Raw genomic sequence first — 19,872 nt, 5'->3', positions numbered from 1 at the left:
TCGAACATTCGTGAATATAGAAAAATATTGAAATGAGGTACAAATTAGTTCAATGGGGTATAGTTTAACCTATGTTGGAAAAGTATTGAAGTTCTTTAGTTTCAATAAGATGAAGTTTGAGTAATACACAAATTAGTTTTCGAGTTTTGTTTGTCAGAAATACCAAAGTAAGAGAGCCCAAAGCAAGGTAAGCCCAAAAAAGAAAAGTGTGGCATGGACTTAATCTCAACCTCTAGCCCATTCAATTATTATCAATTTTCTTATTTAAAACCATTAAAATGTCAAATTTTAGCTCTTTTTTTATAAAAATAAAAATTCAATTATTAGAAAATACAAAAAAATTTACAAATCACAAGTCAAGGCACAATATATACATATACAACATAAAAATTGAAATTAGGAAAAAAAAAATAAAGAAATGAAATAGAGAAAAGAAGGAAATGAAGAGTATCACATTAGATTTTTTTTAATCTTTTACGTATTATTAAATAAATAAATATATATATATATATATATATATATATATATATATATATATATATATATATATAATTATATTTTTAATCAGGGCGAGGTTGGGAATCGAGGCGGAGTCGGGGAATGCATTTCCCGTCCCCGATCCCATGTTGCCAATGGGGAAAAAAAATTTCTCATTCCCCGCCTCGAAAATGGAGCAAAATTATTAACCAATCCAAAATTGGATTGACAAAAAAAAAAAAACGATTCAATATGCAAAAGTCAACCCAACCCAAAAAATTCAGGTTAGACTAGGTAGGTTTTTTTTTATCTCTCCATAATTTAGACAAATTTTCATATTGTTTTTCAAGGTAAACAAATTATCATTAAGGTGAACAAATTAGGGTGTAAGGCAACATACACATATTAGTATACATAATCAGGTTGGGTCCATCCAACCCTTACTTGTACAACCTAACCTGACTCAACTTTTTTTTCTTCAATTTTCTAATCCAACACAAAATTTAGCCTAATCCAATTCTTACAATTTGTGTTGGATAATCCGAGTTGATCGGGTTATTAATTTTTCTTAACACTCCTATGTTTTACTTCATTTAGATCTTAGCATCAACAACATTAAGTAGATGTTAGATTGTTTATGCAAGTTTTTTTAAAAAATACAAATTTATTGTTGGTCCATAGTTTTGAGGGAGGTTTTATTTTAATAATGTAAATGTAAGAAATATTTAGAAATTGATTGTAGTTTTAAAAATATTTATTATAATATTGTAGTTCTCTCTCGGCTTTCTTTTTTCATTTTTAATATTTTTGTAAAAATTAAAATTTTGGTTATTGCTTTCCTCCTTCTAATATGAGAAATTTGAATGAATATTTTTAAATAATTAATTCATTAGAGATTTTTTCTTTTAAATTAAACCATATTAAAATTTTATTCATTTTTTACTACTTTTATGAAAATTTATAAATGTATTTTTTTTATTATTAAAAATATGATTGTCAATCCGTTTTTTAATAATAATCTGTAATTGAAAAATTAAATGTAAATTAAAATATTTTTTAATAACCAAACTACGTTCATAAAAAAATATTTAGTTATTTAAATATTGTAGTTAGAAAAATATTTATTTTAAAATTTTAAAATAATTTATCTGAAAAGAAATTAAATCCATTCTTCATATTTGAGATAGAAAATGAAGATTAAAATAATAAAGGGTTGTCAACAAGAATAGCAATTATGAGTTTTCCTTCCAAAAAATATCAAAATTAATTTTAAATTGTTAGAATATCAAAACATAAATATTAGACAAATAAATAAATGAAACAATTCCTCAAATGCATCTATCTAATATGAAAAATGCAATTGTTCACCTAAACCCTAAAAAATGTAAAAATTAGAAAAGTTGTCATTATGGAAAAAGCTTCACCAGTTCATCTTCTTCTTCATCTTCCTCTTCATCTTCTTCCTTATTAGCAATTTCACAGAATTTTGATTCAATTTTCAAAAACACGGAAGAGAACCATGGTTCAATCAGCTCCGACAAGAAATCATGAAATCCGACGAAATTTCTTTGGGTCAAAATCTGTCAAACTTTCTCAGATTGAACAACGTAGTGATGATATTTGACAAGAATTACCCACTTCTTCTTCAATTCATCTAAGAATTCGCCACAACATTTGACAGAAACAAATGGGGATACAATTGGACTTCTTTTTCAATTATTCTCTCATTGCGTTTGTCTCTTGTCGGCTGCCCCTCTCTCAATCTTCTTCTTTTATTTTATCTAATAAAACCTAAAAGAAGAATATTCAAATAATTACAAAAATACCATTGAGGCATAATTAAATTCTAAAATTCAAATTCAAATTGTTATTAAAAGTATATATTAAAATTAAAATTAAAATTGTTATTAAAAATATATATTAAATTTATTTAATAAATTGTTAATAAGTGGTTTAAAATATAACAAATTTGAAAATCTTATATATATACTTTTTATTATTACAGGATAGGTGGTTGCAATCTTGTCTACCAACAAAATAGGTGGTTGCAATCTTGTCTACCAACAAAATAGTAAATTTAGTACCAAATTTAAATGTTTTCAATTAGGATCTTAAATGAACCATTTTATTGAAGTTTTAATTTCAATTTATTATTATGTTAAATAATTATAGAGGGGAAAATACAATCTTAATATGAAGTTGTTATTATATCAAATGACATTGATATAATATATGGAATAATTGTTACATGCATAATTATAGGGTGGATACAATGTTAATATGAAGTTATTATACCATATGCAAAATTTTAGAGAATGATACAATTCTAAATTCAAATTTTGGAGATATTCTCACTAAACTTTTAAAATAAAATGATAAAATAAATATTTATTATTATATATATAATCCAAAAACAATAAAAGATAAATATGAAAGATTGTGTATTTGTATGATATAATAAAATGTTACAAAGAATTAACCAACAATCAATAAATTATATTATCAATTATTATAAGAAAAATTTTGTATTTGTGTAATATAATAAAATGTTATCCAGAATTAATCAAAGCTTATGAAACATAGGAAGGAATTATATTATCAATCATTTTATGGATAGAAAAAAGCATATGAATTAAACAGCTATTATTATATAATATTAATAAAAATAAATTGTTAACCATTTGATTTTAAGTCTACAAATCTGAAAATCTGGTATAAATTGAAGACATAAATATAGAAGATGTTGGTTAGATGAGATCAATACAAAAAATGACTATTTATTTAATATTTTTATAAAACTCAATTATATACAAATACATTGTATTCGTAATTCCATGTTATATTCCATTGTTTTACTCTGCACAAATACATTGTATCTGAGCAAAGTAAGTTTCAATTTATGAAGGGATAAATTCGGTTAAAAAATTGTCAAAATATATATACTTCGGATAATTTTGCTAAAAATCAAAATATTTTTGGAATTTGCTAATTTGCTAATTTCCAAATTTTTATTATTATTTTGCTATTCTCACGGTTATCTCAACCATAAATATGTTTAAGAAAATTTCAAAACATTTGAAGACTTTCTCTTCCAATAAAGATTCAAAATAATAAATTTGTTTGAATAGTTTTAAGTTTTTTTTTTGTAAAGATTAAAAAGAGATATTAAAATAATACTTTATCTTTCATTTTAAGATTTGATATACAAATAATTTTACTAGTTTTACTACCCTTAAAGATTTATTGGAGAGTCCTTTCAACATGTTTTGTTTTCACTCATATGCATCCTAGAAATATTTCCAGGAAGTCATCCAACATAAAATTGCTTCAAGTTAAGTATATTTAATTTTGAAATTCGTATGATCAAGTCATCGAAAATGAAGGTACATCTTGTTGGTATAGATATTAATTTTTAATTTTTTTTAGTATTTCTTAACATTATTTTCATGTTCCCACAATCCCTCTTATTTAGACATGATATCGATTCATTCATATATCCCTTTCTAATCCCGAGCGTTACATGTAGATCAAGACGTCAAGAACGGAACAGATTGTCACATAGATAAATTATCCTTAATATTTTGTTTATGCTTTTAATAATTTATACTAAATTTTTCATTATATATATACAAATATATATATTGTGTAGTTATGTTGAGTTGGATTAATATAAAAATAGGAAGAATCGTCGTCAATTTGAAGAAAAAAATAATTTTTATTCAATTTGTAAGTTTCTTTTCATTTAATATTGATATATAATGTTATTATAATAAATTATTAACTAAGAAGCATATTAGATCTATGATTTTATTTTGATATTAAAGTCACGTTATAGGCATATTACTACATTATATAAGGTTTTACATGTTAGCAGTGGATCTATGGTTTTATTCTATAATTATTTAAATTATTTACTTAATTAAATACTCATTGATATATATAATAATAACGTGAGGTACATTAACGAGATACATAATATGTACGATCTACCTATTGTACCTTCACCAATTCATAGGGGATGTGTCCAAGTGGAAGAAGTTGAACTTGATGAAGTTTCTCATAATGTGGAAGAAGTGCCTCCTATGACACAAACACAGAGCCAAACTAGTTATGATAGTTCGATGATGATGATGTCAACATTTGGAGCAGGATATTGTGATTTTGAGGCCAGTACAAGATATTATGATTTAGGGTTCAATCCATCATCTTCATACATGAATATTGGTCCATCGACTTCTTTCATGCATGGACACAATCGTGACCATGGAGAACATAACAAATATTTGTACTATGAAGCAACTGTAGAGGTATTAGATCGAAAAGAGTACTAACAAGAACCATAGAACCAAGAGGAGCCAGAACAACGTAGAGTTCAGAGTCGACGACAACAACCAACTCAAAATCGATGATGTTCGAGTTATGGAGCACATTGGTTTTCTTTTATCTTTTAAATGAATGTAATTCGATTATTAAAAAAAAGGTTCAACGATAAAAAAAAAAAAAAAAGACAATGTTTGGAAAGAGAAAGCGATGGAAACCCAAGACATTGGAGAGAAATGAGATGGGAAGTAGAAGATTTCAATAATTTAGAGCGTACTCTCTCATTTTGTGTGCATTCCCATGTGAAACACACACTCCCACAAAAGTCCTCTTTCATCCTTCATACCAACAACTCCCATCCCATCTTTTCTCGATAATCCAAACATAGCTTTCATTCATTTCCATAACCATTTTGTTTTTTACTCTAAATATTTTACACAATGCTAATTCTTTTTTCCTTTTGCTTATATTTTGGAATCGTTCTTAAATTTTTAACTTTTAATTTTGTATCTATTATGACTATATATATATTTATTTTGTTTCAAACACATCTTTCAATGTCTCATTTATTAAACATTAGGTTGATTGATCTTTCTCTCACGATGTTTTCTTCACTTAGTTCTCCCTCGTGACTCTCTCTTCGCCCTGTCTCCATCACTTTCGGCTTCCTCTCAATCTTCGTCTTCGACTCTCTCCCTGCTATCGGATGGTACTTGAAACATCATGCAAAACTACTTTTAAATATAAAAACATTAAGATGGATGAATACTTAATACTATAGGAACAACACTTTTTATTTCTTTAAATAATTTACTAAAGAACTCAAATCGAAGGGTGCATATTTAGTGCTGAAAACCACATTCGGTTTAAGTTAAAATGATTGGATGAATAAAAAAGAAAACATTTTCAAATTGAAACAAATTGTTTATATACATATCCCCACTTTATAATCTATAAAGTTGGACAATGATGAGGTGAAAGAATGCGCTAACAGTCTCATATACTCTTCGTCTCTCTCCTACGCTAATATTAATCAAGTCATAAATGCTCGTAGAAGACAATATGATATCTATTTAAGTACTCGTAACAACTTGAAATAAATTGTATGTCTTTTATAAATATTTTTTTGATATTTTATCGATGTATTCACAAAGTTGAAATCTCGATATTGATGGGACAGGGGATATTTTAATGTGTGGTAAACACCATGTTTTTTCGTATAAAAACAGAGGTAGGTTCAATAAACCTTGACTCACATGTCTAGTTGTCTACTTAAAAGAGCTGAGGGGAAGTGAGCTGCAAAGTTTCAGGGGATAGCCAACAATGGCGAAATCATCAGGAAATGAACTTACACACAAGACTTTTGGTTGGGCTGCTCGAGATTCATCTGGGTTACTATCTCCTTTTCATTTCTCTCGAAGGTTAACTTCTCTTTAAACCCTTTGTGAACAATCTCTCTTGCTTTTTCCTTCCTCATTTCATATCTATTGTGTTTTATATCACTCTTTCTCTTTCATTAAATATGTTCTATAACACCCAATACTTGTCGGAGGCTCTAGTTTGAAAGAAATTTGAGATTTTCTTTTTTTCTGTGTAAGAAACAAACAGGAGACATCTTTTGAGATTTAGTTACGTTACTCTTTCTTCTTTTCTTCTGTAATTGTAGCCTAATTCATATTTATACCAGTTGGGTTTTCTTTTTGTTACTTGTTGTTGACCCTGGAGTTTTTAGCAGTGTACTGCCTTTAGATTCTAAACTATTCTCTAATAATGAACTGTTCTTTCCCTGTCCATGGACGTCAGTGAAATATCATGCTAAACCACTGTAAAATTTTTTTATTCAATTATTTCTAGTGCTTAATATTAAGTTTTGTTTTGTGACAGGGAAAATGGTGATGATGATGTCTCTATCAAAGTTCTTTACTGTGGGGTTTGCCACTCTGATCTGCATATGCTCAAGAATGACTGGGGTTCCACAGATTATCCAGTAGTACCTGGGTATGGTTCAAAACCAAAGTTTATTGTCATATGTTATATTATATATGTAATTTCAAAACAAAGTTTGTAGTTTAGTGGAATCGAAGAGATGTCATTTATGAGTTATTCTAAACGCACAAATCAATTTACAATTGCCAAAAGGTTGTTATTAGTTATATGTTAGTTTGTACTTTGTTTCAAAGTCACTGTTATATTCCATTGTTTGAAATGAGAATTGGTAAGAATTTGGGTTTGATGATTTCCAGGCATGAGATTGTGGGTGTTGTGACTTCTGTTGGAAAAAATGTGAAGAAATTCAAAGCAGGAGACGAAGTCGGTGTCGGTGTCATAGTTGGATCTTGTAGAAGTTGTGAAAATTGTAAACAAGACTTGGAGAGTTACTGTCCCAAGATGGAATATACTTACAATTCTCCTGGAGTTGATGGAACAAAGAATTACGGTGGCTATTCCGATAAGATCGTTGTCGATCAACATTTTGTTGTTAGATTTCCTAAAAACTTAGCTCTTGATGCTGGGGCTCCACTCCTATGTGCTGGGATTACAGTCTATAGCCCAATGAAACATTTTGGAATGACTGAACCTGGTAAGCATTTGGGTGTGGCTGGACTTGGTGGGCTTGGTCATGTTGCTGTCAAGTTTGGAAAGGCTTTTGGATTGAAAGTTACTGTCATTAGTACCTCTTCTAGGAAGAAGGAAGAAGCAATTGACAGGCTCGGTGCTGACGCTTTCGTTGTTTCTAGTGATCCCGAACAATTGAAGGTACGTGGCTTAACCGACTCATTGTATTAGTTTGTTAGAGACTAGAGTATCAGAGTCTTTGAGTTATGTGTAATGCTTACTTTATATATTTGGTGTAGGCTGCCATGGGAACTATGGATTACATTTTGGACACAATATCTGCTGTTCATCCTCTTGATCCGTTGATTAGACTGCTAAACCTCAATGGAAAATTGGTTGCTGTCGGCTTACCTAACAAGCCAGTTGAACTATCAATCGGGATTCTCGCTTCTGGTGAGCCTAAACTTATCTTTCTCGTTTCAAAAGGAACATGGAAAAAAACAAGAATTAGAAATGAGAAACTAGAACTTGTTTTCGAAATTTGTATACAGTTTTAATCGATCGAAACAGTTACCAAAATGCTTATATATGTTTCTTAAACAATTTGAAATGAGAATATATGGAACGTTAACAAATGACGACCTTTTAAAAACTTTGCTTATAGGTAGGAGGGTGGTAGCTGGAAGCAACTTTGGAGGGCTGAAAGAGACACAAGAAATGTTAGATTTCTGTGGAAAACACAATATTACAGCCGAAATTGAGCTCATTAAGATGAATGACATTAACTCAGCCATGGAAAGGCTTGCAAAAGCTGATGTTAAATATCGGTTTGTGATCGACATTGAAAACTCTTTCAAATAGGAGGTATTATAGGGCTTTGGGTACAATAAGGAAGTGATACAGAAGGAGCAGATGATTTTGGTGAAGGTATAAGAAGGACATTGTTTATTACAAAGAAAAGCATCTTATGGAAATGTTCGTTTATGTGCTTTACTCATGAAACTTTTATCATGTGTTGAAGTTTGATACTTTTCTTTGTGGCTTTTCCTTCAATTCTAATAATATATTTTTCGTTGTTAATCTATTATTGCTTTAATAATATTCTTCCATGAAAATGGAAAGAAATATAGGAAAAGAAAAGTGTTCTTCATTAAGTATCACTTCCTCTAACTTGACATGTATATATCCGAACTATTTTTCGTATAATTGAACCGAAGTCGAATCTTTCTCAAAATATTTCATCCAAGGGTGATTAACTTGATTATTGCATTTGAAAATTACATGGAATATGATCACTCCTAGATATTGTTAAATTATTTTCCAATTTTTGTCCACATATATCGCTATTGATACGATATTGTGTATTGCTTCAGTAGGAGAATTATGAATTTGTTACGACTATTGTTACTATTATAGGCATGGTTACCAATTGACCCTAAATAGTATGATACCAGTAATAATAAGAAGACAAATGATAACAAAGCAAACAACTTTCATAGCAGTCAAATTATGTTCGTAAGATGTTTAAGTAAATGTGATAAAAAGAACAATTTAAATATGTTTTCAAGAGTAATCACTTCTTTCCATACCCAATTAACACTAATTACAATGTTCAATTTCAAAGAAATAAATATAGTTTAGGGTTGAGGATTCAGGATTTATTACCGTGAAATAAATATAATTATTTTTGATAAAGTCAATTTTTTTACAATAAAATAGGTGAGATTTGAGTTGATTGACTAATAATTTTTTTTTTTTTTAATGAAATCTAGTATGGTAGGAAGTCATATCTTTCTAAGGTTTCAATATTTTAAAGTTGGTTTCATCCAATTATATAATTTTAATTTTGCATTTACCAAACCACATAAATTATTACCATGCTTTAATAGTGGTAGGTACCATGTTTGAGTTTAATACCATAAAATACAAGATACATAGTGTCGCGACGTGATCGCTACGCGGTGCGGCCGACCTCCCCGTTTATTTAATTTTAATAAATAGTTTTGGAGTCGCCACCAACTATATTAGGGTGTGATTGGTTACCCAAAAAAAGAAAAAAAAAAATGGTCTGCGTACATTCAGAAATTTAAGTTCGGAAGTCAGTTGTGTGTAGGGAAGGTGTTAGCACCCTACAACACCCAAAAAATGGTTACCCAATTTTATCTTTTAAATTAAATTAGAGAGGTTCACAAAACAAAGTTTTTATTTAGGTTTTGTTTAAATGTCTCATGTTTATCAATTCATATCGAAGAAAGTAAAACCTAAGCATGAAATTGATGATTATGGGTGGCATAGGAACCATTAGAAAAATTAAGTTTATTTTTGTTTTAAAAGATTTTTATTCACCTTAAGAATATTAAGATACCAAAACTTGATATTTTAATCTCTATCATAGGTGTTTAATGAGAAATTTCATGTATTTAGAATGAAAACACTAATCAGTCTCATTTAAAATATGAAATGTGTTTATTTAAAAACAATCTATTAATTAAATTTTAAACGAAAAAATTTCATGTATTCATGGAATTTAAATTATAAAATCCATAAAAAACAATACTTTTCTCCAATTTACATTTTTATATTTCAATTGGAAAATAAATAATAAAAATGAGCAAAACATTATGAAATTTGAAAAATACTTAAAGGGTAATATGTTGAGATAAAATAAATGCATAAAACAAATACAGGATAATGTAAGCAATATGCAAAATGTACAAGATGATTAATTAATACAACACAAGCAAGATAATTAATTAATTCAGAATGATGCAAAATAATTAATTAATGCAGAAATAAGCAAAATAATTAATTGATTCAGAAATATGCAAAATAATTAATTAATTCATAAATATGAAAAATAATTAATTAATTTAGAAATATGCAAAATAATTAATTAATTAATTCAGAAATATACAAAATAATTAAACGAGGATGTCAAATGGGTGAAATAATAATTAATTGCAGAATATCAAAGTAGGATTAATGCAAGATGCCAATAAATAATCACAGTAGCCAATGGATGTCAAATAATTTTAGCAATATGCATGCTGATTAATTAATTAATACATAATACAAATAATTCGAATGAGTAATTGACATAAGAGGCCAAATGAGTGCCAAAATAATTAACGATATGCAAATAATTAGCTCACAATGGAGGATGCCAAAAATTAAAACTGTCAAATACATTGTGCTAATTAATTAACAATGCATAATTAAGAGAGCTTGTCAAATGAATAGTTATTTTCAAATGCATAATTAACACATATGCCAAATGGATAATTATTAAAACAAGATACCAAATGGATACACACAATTAACACAAAATGTAAAATGGGTGCCTAGATAATTAAAAAGTTAGCAAATAATTAAATCAGTATGCCAAATAGGTGTTAAATAATTAAGACATCAATCAAATAATTAACACATCATTTAATTAATTAACCAAATGAAATAATTAACCTAGCACCCAAATGGATGCCAAATAATTAATCCAGAACACACTGATTAATTAAGGCAGTAGCCAAATAGATGCAAAACAACTAATTAATCAGCGCAACAATCAAATAGTCAAATGGGTGTCAAATTAATTAGCATGAGAACTCAGTAATCAAAATACTCCAATGGCCAAATTGATGTCAAATAATTAACGAGGATGCAGAAAATTAACACAGAACAAATAATTAACATAGCATTGCCAGTATGCTAATTAATTAACCAAATAATTAATGCCAAATCAGATAATTAACTCACAACATTCAAATGGGTGTCAAATAATTAAACAGATGCATAACTCAACCATCAAAATAGTCAAATAGCCCAATAGAGCATAAATAAGTGTAAGCAGATGCAAAACACTAATTAATTAGGGCAGCAATCAAAGAGTCAAATGAGTGTCAAATGATTCAAATGATGCAAATAATTAAAAGATGTGAAATGAGTGCCAAATGATTAACACATCAGCTAATTAATGAGTGATTTAAATGAATAATTAAGACAGCACCCAAATGGGTGCCAAATAATTAAGCCAGTATCATCAAACATGAATAACAAAAAAGAGAACTTACAAGGTCTGCGTTAAATGCAAAATGTTCTAAGTTGATCCTCTTCACCTTTTTCCAAAAAATTTCTTTTACGTGTCTCTCTTCTCTATCAAATAATTCTCCAGCAAAAAAGAATTCTCCCCCAATTGAATCTTCTCATTCTCTTTTTATAGAGAAATGTCTCCTTTTTTTAGATAGAAGTGAAGTAGGTTTAGATAGTGAAATGGAGTACAGAGAAATGGAAAAAATGTGGAAGAGTGGGAGAACGTGAGAGATTGGGGAAGAAGGTGGAAGAGTGGGAGAACGTGAGAGATTGAGAGAAAGTGGGAGGGTTGTGACTCAAGAAAACAGGAGATGGTTGAGAAAAATAGGGAGAAGAAAAAAAATCCTTACTTTTAAATTTAATTTTAAATATGTTTTTATTTTTGTTTTTGTTTTAAAACATAAATTTAAAAATTAAGATTTAAATTTTAGAATTTAAATTTAAATTCAAATTCAAATTCTTTAAAAAAAGTAATAAATAAATTAATGAAAAAAATAAAAAGACATGACAAAATACAGTATCTACACATAGTAATAGAAATTGTTTATTAAAAGAGAAAACAAGAGAAATATTACATCTAACAAATACGTAACATTAAAGAGATGGATGAAAAGGATAGGAGGGAGGTAGGGTTAGAATCATGAAAGTAATTGATGTTTCCAAGTATTCACAACTTGGAAACCACCTTTAGACATGTTTTAAGTATAAATTCTAGAAGTTCGAGCAATCCAATAACAGTACTTGAAATTGGATCGTGAAGCAAGCCAGCCATTCTCCATTTTCTCTCCAAAACATTGAAAAGCAATAATATGATAATTCAAAGGAGGAATGCTGAAGGGCACCAATATAGAGTGGTTGATGTCAAATTCTTGTTGAATTCTCATTCAAAACTGTGCCCAACGTTGAGATTTGTTAGTGTTTGGTTTGGATCTACCATTTCATTTGAAATCCAACTTTCCTTTTATTCAATGGATGCTCGTATTTTGAACCACCTTCTTTCAATAAAAAAGAATTAATTAAATCTGAATAGTGAGACATCTGCTTATATATTTATTTGTTGTTGTTTACCTGCGTTGTATATGGTCGTAATACTGTGTGAGGCGCACAATCAAATTTGGAAACAATCTGATTGTAGAGCTAAAGAGTGATTAATTTGATTACTACATTTGAAAATTATATTGTTAAATGATTTTTCAATTTTTGTCCACAGATATTATTACTGTTACGATACTACCATTGTTTGTTGTTACGGTAAGAGAATTTTGTTATAAACATTGTTACCGATTGACCTTAAACAGTAATAATGTCGATAATAATAAAAAGACGATGATAACAAACCAAACAACTTCAATTACAATCAAATTAGGTTCGCAAGATGTTTGAGTAAATGGGATAAAAAAAAAAAACAATTTAATCATGATTGCAAAAGTAATCACTTCTTTCCTTTCCGTAGCTAATTAACAGTCGCAATTACACTTTATCAGGTTGTAGTTGGTTGACTAAATAAAATAAAAAATAAAAACAGTTGGTTTCATAAATTATAATTTTGATTTTGGATTTACCAAACCACATCAATTATTACCAAGCACTAATCTATTGATCATTATAACAAAGTATTACAATCAATTCTTATCACCTAATTAATTATAAGAGATAGCCACAAGTAATGAACATTTTTTTGTCCTAGAGTCTATTATGCAAGCTTTATAGTCCTGAAAAAATGAAAGACAGCCAGAACAGGTTGTTGATTGTGGAAATTAAAAGCTTATCAACTTCGTTTCAAGTGGTAACTTTTTGTTTTTTTTGTTCGAAAAGCTTTTACAGGTAAAGGGTTTATCAAGGATTCCATTTTCGTGGTCGTCTTTCTTTTTTTCTTTTGTGGTTATTGAAGAGTTGTAAGAACAACGTTTCTATCTCTTTACCATAGTTGAGTTGTGTTGTTTTTATTACGAGAAAAAAAAGTGTACACATAACCCAATTCTTATATTACTCATTAAGATTAGGTAATGAATTGAAGTGTCAACTTAATCGTGAAAGATTAGAAGGAATAAATGTGATAACAAATAATTTTTAAAAACACATAGATAAATAATAAAAATTCCACTTAGGTTCAAAAGTCTCACGATTCTTCAATTGGGTTCAAACTGACCCTTGAATTAGAAAACATGAACTCTTGCCTAACATCATGAGAATATAGCCAATGGTATTATGAAATCCATTTGTTATAATATGGAAGAAAAGTATGAGAAAAATGTATGACAAACCATACAAAACACTCCCTAAATATTCCCAAAAATTGAATATAAGAAGATGTAAATTGTTGTAGTGTGTCACAATAATACTAAGAACAATAACACCTCTAAGGCGTACCGTATTCTTTTTTTCGAAATTAACAAAAAAAAAACCAGCGTTTATAATTCAACTTGTTGAGAGTGCCTAGATGTTATAGACAACATCGAGACATGGACACGATCTTTTAGTAGTTTTGCTTCTCAATTCTTGCAATAGGTCTTGATTCAGGTTTTTATTTTTCTTATAGGGTCCAACATTTTTAACCTATATAGATATATGATAGGATATAACATCTACTTTAAAATTTATTACATAAATTGATTGAAAACAACCCTAATAAATGAGGTTTCAAAAGGAGGGCACTAAATCTTTATTTCATGCCTAAATTAATGGATGATTGAAAGAAAAGTAGATGAACCCATCTACTTCCAAAATTGATGGTATAATCTTGCTCATGTGACCTTTCTTCTCCATTTACTCTTCTATGGATGGAAACAAATGTGTATATAATATCACCAAATTTTGTTTCGTTGACATTGAAGCCACATATATGAAATCCAATCATCTAACCATTTCCCAACCAGCAAGATGTAGCCTATTTGGATTTTGTAATTTAAATTATGTTTATTATTATTATTATTATTTGAGATTTTTTTTTTTTTTTTAAATAATAGAAGGGAGATAGGATAAGTAGGTGCACAAAAGATCTCGACTAGGTTAACACCTAGAGAGAAAATTAATTTAATTTTTTTTATAGGGTGCTTGCAAAATATAGTAAAAAATTTATGATAATATGACATTTGTCATTACATTTTCTAAATTGCAAAATTAGCCAATTTAAAAGTTGATAGTCCTTCGATAACCCTCTGATAGTCGTCTGATATAAATTTGATATTGTTGTCATGTGCCTTAGACGACATTGAGTAGTCAACGTCCTCAAAAGAGTTGGTTTTAAAAGAAAATAAGAGTCGTCACCAATCTTTTTTAAGGTGTGATTGGACAACGAAATAAAGTAAATAATTTTTTTTTTAAATGATCTGCAAAAAAAGAGTTGAGTTCAAGAGTCTTAGCACCCCACAACACACATCTAGAAAAACGGTGGCCAAATTTCAATCTTGAATTGAAAATATTTTTTAATTTATTTTGAAACTAATTAATGTCTCCTTTTACTCCTCATTATACCAATATTTGAAGCAATTATCTCGTAAAATAAGTGGAATAATATTTCATTAATTAGACTATATATTGAAAAAAAATTATCAACTTAAGAAAACGAAAAATTATTACAATTTCTCAAAATTTATTCTAGGGTAGTCTTCGAATAAATATTTTTTTTAAAAACATTGATTAAATTTTTTTTTCTTGGAATCAAATGTCGAACTCCCAAGGAGATCGATCCCTCAACTAAAAAATCTAGAAATAACAGACTTACAGAAAGTTCTAATTCCATCGTCGAAGTTTTTTAAGAAGGATAAAATGTAAAGATAAGTATGATGTAAAGAAAAAAATTAATTAATCAACTAATATAAAATAATATTGTAATATTGTTAACATAAATTCAATGTAAAAATTTGATTTATATTTCAAAATTAGGTTAAATAGAAAATAATGTCCAATATAGAATTAAATATATCACACAACAAATTAAAGATAAGATTTTATTTTAAATGACTCCCTTCATCTCAAGAATTTAGTAATAATAATAAGTTTGTTGAGCAAGAAATTTCGGCCAATTAAATCCTGCCACATCATCATAATAAATATTCGATAATTATATTTTATTGGATTTTGATAATTAAGTTTACTCAATCGAACCCAATTCAAACTCAACAAGTAGACAGACTCAAACCCAATAAAGCAAATGGGCCCAAGCCCAAGTCCAAACCCAATAAGACAAATTGGCCCAAGCCTAAGCCCAACAGTCAAATTGGTCAAAGTCCAATCCCAACAAACAAATGGGCCAAAGGCCACCTAAAGCCCACAAAATTTCTCTATAAATAGAGACATTTGTCATTCATTTGATGGGGTCTATGGAAGAATTGAAGCTCTGAAGATTCAAACTTTTATAAAGCTCTCAAGACGTGTAAGTTTTTATCAACTTCGAGATCATCATCTTCTGAAAGATTGAAGACTTGGAAGATCAAACTTTCCTTGAATTTCAGAATATTGAGTCTCAAATAGACTTGCAACTACAACCTCCTAAATACCGAATATCAAGAAATTCTAAGTTTTTAACTTGTATTCGAGAGAAAGCATCAAAGGAGGAAATACTAGAGATTGTATTCACAATATTCATCGATATACAAATTTCAATTCCACAAAATACATTTCTTCGAAATCTTGTGTGAACAAAGTTAAAAAGGCTAAAGTTGTTCTTCACTGTAAAAATAAAAAAGTATAAAAAAATTATAAAATTTTCCTTATACATTTTCTTTTTTCCTCTCTATCTTTTAAGAAAAAGAAAAGAAAAGAAAAATAAGGATTCAAATCCTAAAATAATTACTGATTAATAAAGTGTTGATCTTTAGAAGTAAATACCTACCGAATGTAACCTCCAATTAAATTTATTTCAACATAAGATTTGATTTGCTTAAAATAAAGAGAAAAAATAAAAAATAATAAGGTAATGTAATGAATCGAAAAAACCAACATTTTGCAGAATTTTTCTTTCAAGATTTTTTTTTCGTTCTCTCCAAACTTTCTTTAAAGAAATTTTTTTTCTCTAAGAAACTTTCTTTCCTTTTCCAAATGACAAAGGTCTTTATTTATAGTCAAGAGTGTACCGTAAATTAGAAAAAAAATTTAATCAGAATAAAATTAAAATTGAATATTATGAATAAATTAAATTTTATTTTTTTCCTTAAATAATAGAAATGAAATATTACGAGATTTTGTAAAAAATAAAATGATTTCTTTTTTCAAAAATAAATAGAAATAATTTTTTTAAAAAAGTTATTTAAAACTAATTAAGTTCTTTTTTTCCTAAAATGAATAGATATAAGTTGAAAATATTTTATTAATTTCCTTTTTTTACTAAAATGAGTAAAAATATAATATCAATTTCTTTTTCTTTTTCTAAAAATGAGTAGAAATAAAATAAATGTGATATTAAATGATTTTATTTTATTTTTTTATTTCCTAAAATGATAAAAATAAATTATATGAGATATTATATTATTACTAAATTTTTATCTTATTTTAAATAAATAAATAAATAAATATTTAGCCCTTATTAATAATATTATTATTTTTTAAAAATATATGTGTAGGATAAAAAAAGAGGTGGCTACAAATATTTTATCAAATGTTCTACTTTTGGTAATTTTCCTTAAAAAAAAGTATGTTATTGCTTTTAGAATTTAACTAGAAATTCAATTGTGGTTTTTATCAAGTTGAAAATTATAATAAGAAAATAAAGAGTAAACAAATATAAATTAAAACAAACAAAAACATTACCTACAATGGCGGGGATGTTTGATTTTTTGTTTACCTAATTTTTACGCGATCTCTTGATGACGCATCTTTTCACTCACAAACACAGTGTAACTTTGAAGTTCATATAATTAAACCATTGAAAATAAAATGTATCTTGTTGGAATAAATAGTAATTACTCTCAATTATCTTAACGTTTTTATAAACATATTTTTATATCCTTATTGTTGGATTTTTTTTTTCAAAAAGATTTAAAAAGAATTCTTTATGATCAAATAAAGATTATTCGTTTATATTTTTTAAAAAAGGAGACACAGCATTATCTATATTAAAAAATAAAAGATTGCCCTTTTAAATAAGGATCTTTATTTTTATATGGTATAAAGAAGATTTGATGTGTTTTTAAATATAAAAGACTACTAGCTCGCAAAAAAAATTGAAGGCCTTCACTTGGAGAAGCGATGTTTGTGTCGAAGAAGTTTTCAAGGTTACCTTTTGGGATATGAAAGATTATTGAAGATCAATCAATGATCGAACTAAGTATCAGTAGATAAGAAATATGAATAAAGACTGAAATAGTTGAGTTGCAGTAAATGAATTCAGAAGGACCCTGAGTTTATCTTCAAGTATTTCAAACACAAATTCAGGGGAGTCTATCTTTGATTAAGTTTATATTATAACTTAAGAGTGTTGTTGATACTCATTTGAATCTCAATAATATTTTTTATCTGAGCCAGAAAGCTCAACAGATGTAAAGGATATTAATCGAATTGGGTTACCAAAGCCTTTCTGTGTTATTTGTTCTTTCTATTCTTTAGCTATTCCAATAGTTAATTAGTTAGATTTACCTAAAGGGCATTATCGATCATTTCATTTATTCTACAATTGGTATCAAAGCAAGGTTCAAGATCGATGGAGATGCTACAAGAAGACAGATCAACAACTCGACCACTAATTCTTAATGGAAGAAACTACTCGTATTGGAAAACTCGAATGACATCTTTTATTAAATCTATTGATGTAAAAGCCTGGAAAGTTGTTTCAGGGTGGGATCTACCGATGATTACTGATGATGGTAAAGCTACTCCAAAACCTGTGGACTGGTAAAGCCAAATATACAAATGCTTTTATCACTATTTTATCTAAAGATGAAATTATATTTGGTTTTGAAGACTTAAATTGTAAAACGGGGATACTCTGTCTTTTGATCAGATGCACCATCAATAGAAGGAGGATTCATCAACTCAGGCTATTCAGAAAGAAAAAATACCGGAGTTGATGGATAAAAATCAATGATTATTGACTGTGATATCCTATTTAAAACGAAAACTGAAAGAGGTACAAATAGAGCATGAACAGTTGTCAAAATCTGTAAAAATGCTAGACTCAGGTACAAATGATCTAAACCAAAATTTAAATACTGGAAAATCTAGTTCAAATTAATAAGCATGGTCTCAGCCATAGTTCATCAGGGCAAAAGTGCAATAAAAAAAATTCAATTGTTTTTGTTCCAGCAAAAGCCAAGAGAAGATCTTTGATTTATCATTATTGTGGAAGAAGAGGTCATATTAGACCCTTTTATCGTAAACGAGAAAGAGATATGATTTATCACTAGAAGATGTCGTACAAATCAAGGCCCGATCATATTCCTTAGAAGACTAAGCCTGCTGCTATTCACAAGTCAACAAGTGCTAAGATGGTATGGAGAGTTAAGCAATCCTCAGTCAACTGTAATGTTGTCTTCACTTCAATTCAAACATCCACTGAAAATTTGTATTTTGATAGCGACTGTTCAAACCATATGACTAACAATCACTCATATTTTTCTGAATTGAAAAAATGTTCATCATGGCATGTAACGTTTGGTGATGGAGCAAAAGACAAAATTTTGGCCAAAGAAAATATTGTTAATACAAATCTTCCATGACTTGATGATGTGAGATATGTTGAAGGGCTTACAACAAATTTAATTAGCATCGGTCAACTATGTGATAAATGTTATACGTAAATTTCTGCAAAAAAAAAGAATGTATTGTGAATAATAAAGGTAATATTGACATAATGAAAGAGGTTTGACAATTTGATCATTGTTATCCTTGGATTTCTAACAAGAGAATTCTTTTTGTAATTTATCTAAGGAAGAATAGACTCAACTATGACACAGGAAACTTGGGCACAACTCTCAAACATAATGCCATCCTGGAAATACCTGACCTTGATATACATACTCAGTTATTTTGTGGGAACTGTCAGTGTGACAAACAAATTAGAACTTCTCACAAAAGTTTTAGTGAATGTTATACTATAAAAATTCTTGAATGACTTCATATTGATTTAATGGGTCCAATACAAACTGAGAGCTTTGGCAGAAAGAAACATGTCTTTGTATGTGTTGATAATGATTCTCGTTTTTACGTGGGTACGATTCTTATGTCTTTGTATGTGTTGATAATGATTCTCGTTTTTACGTGGGTACGATTCTTAAGAGGATACTATTGAACAAGGGAAGTCTGTTTAAATTTGTGCCTAAGTCCACATTGTCAGCAAGGAAAAAATATTGTTAGAATGGGTAGTGATCATGGAAGGGAATTGATGGAAGGGTAGAGATAGATTCGTATTGAATGAATTCATTTTTGTGTTCAAAGGGGGAGAAGTAGTAGTATTGTGAGGTGTGAGGCGTGTGTGGATGATTTTTTTAAAGAGTGGGT

At 28.4% G+C, this 19,872-nt stretch overlaps 1 protein-coding gene across 1 annotated transcript; it reads left to right on the top strand.

Annotated features, from left to right (window-relative positions):
* Window positions 1-6,031: 6,031 nt before the first annotated feature.
* Window positions 6,032-8,440, top strand: LOC101205228 (probable mannitol dehydrogenase). The gene is made up of 5 exons (XM_004151406.3): window positions 6,032-6,218; window positions 6,682-6,795; window positions 7,041-7,554; window positions 7,653-7,806; window positions 8,018-8,440. The coding sequence occupies exons 1-5, from the start codon at window positions 6,121-6,123 to the stop codon at window positions 8,212-8,214; spliced, it is 1,077 nt and encodes a 358-aa protein (XP_004151454.1). The 5' UTR covers window positions 6,032-6,120; the 3' UTR covers window positions 8,215-8,440.
* Window positions 8,441-19,872: the final 11,432 nt, after the last annotated feature.

The sequence above is a fragment of the Cucumis sativus genome, chromosome 2 (assembly GCF_000004075.3).
Source record: "Cucumis sativus cultivar 9930 chromosome 2, Cucumber_9930_V3, whole genome shotgun sequence".
Taxonomy (NCBI): domain Eukaryota; kingdom Viridiplantae; phylum Streptophyta; class Magnoliopsida; order Cucurbitales; family Cucurbitaceae; genus Cucumis; species Cucumis sativus.
Note: the sequence above shows the minus strand (reverse complement) of the source record. Positions and strands in the feature narration are given on the sequence as shown.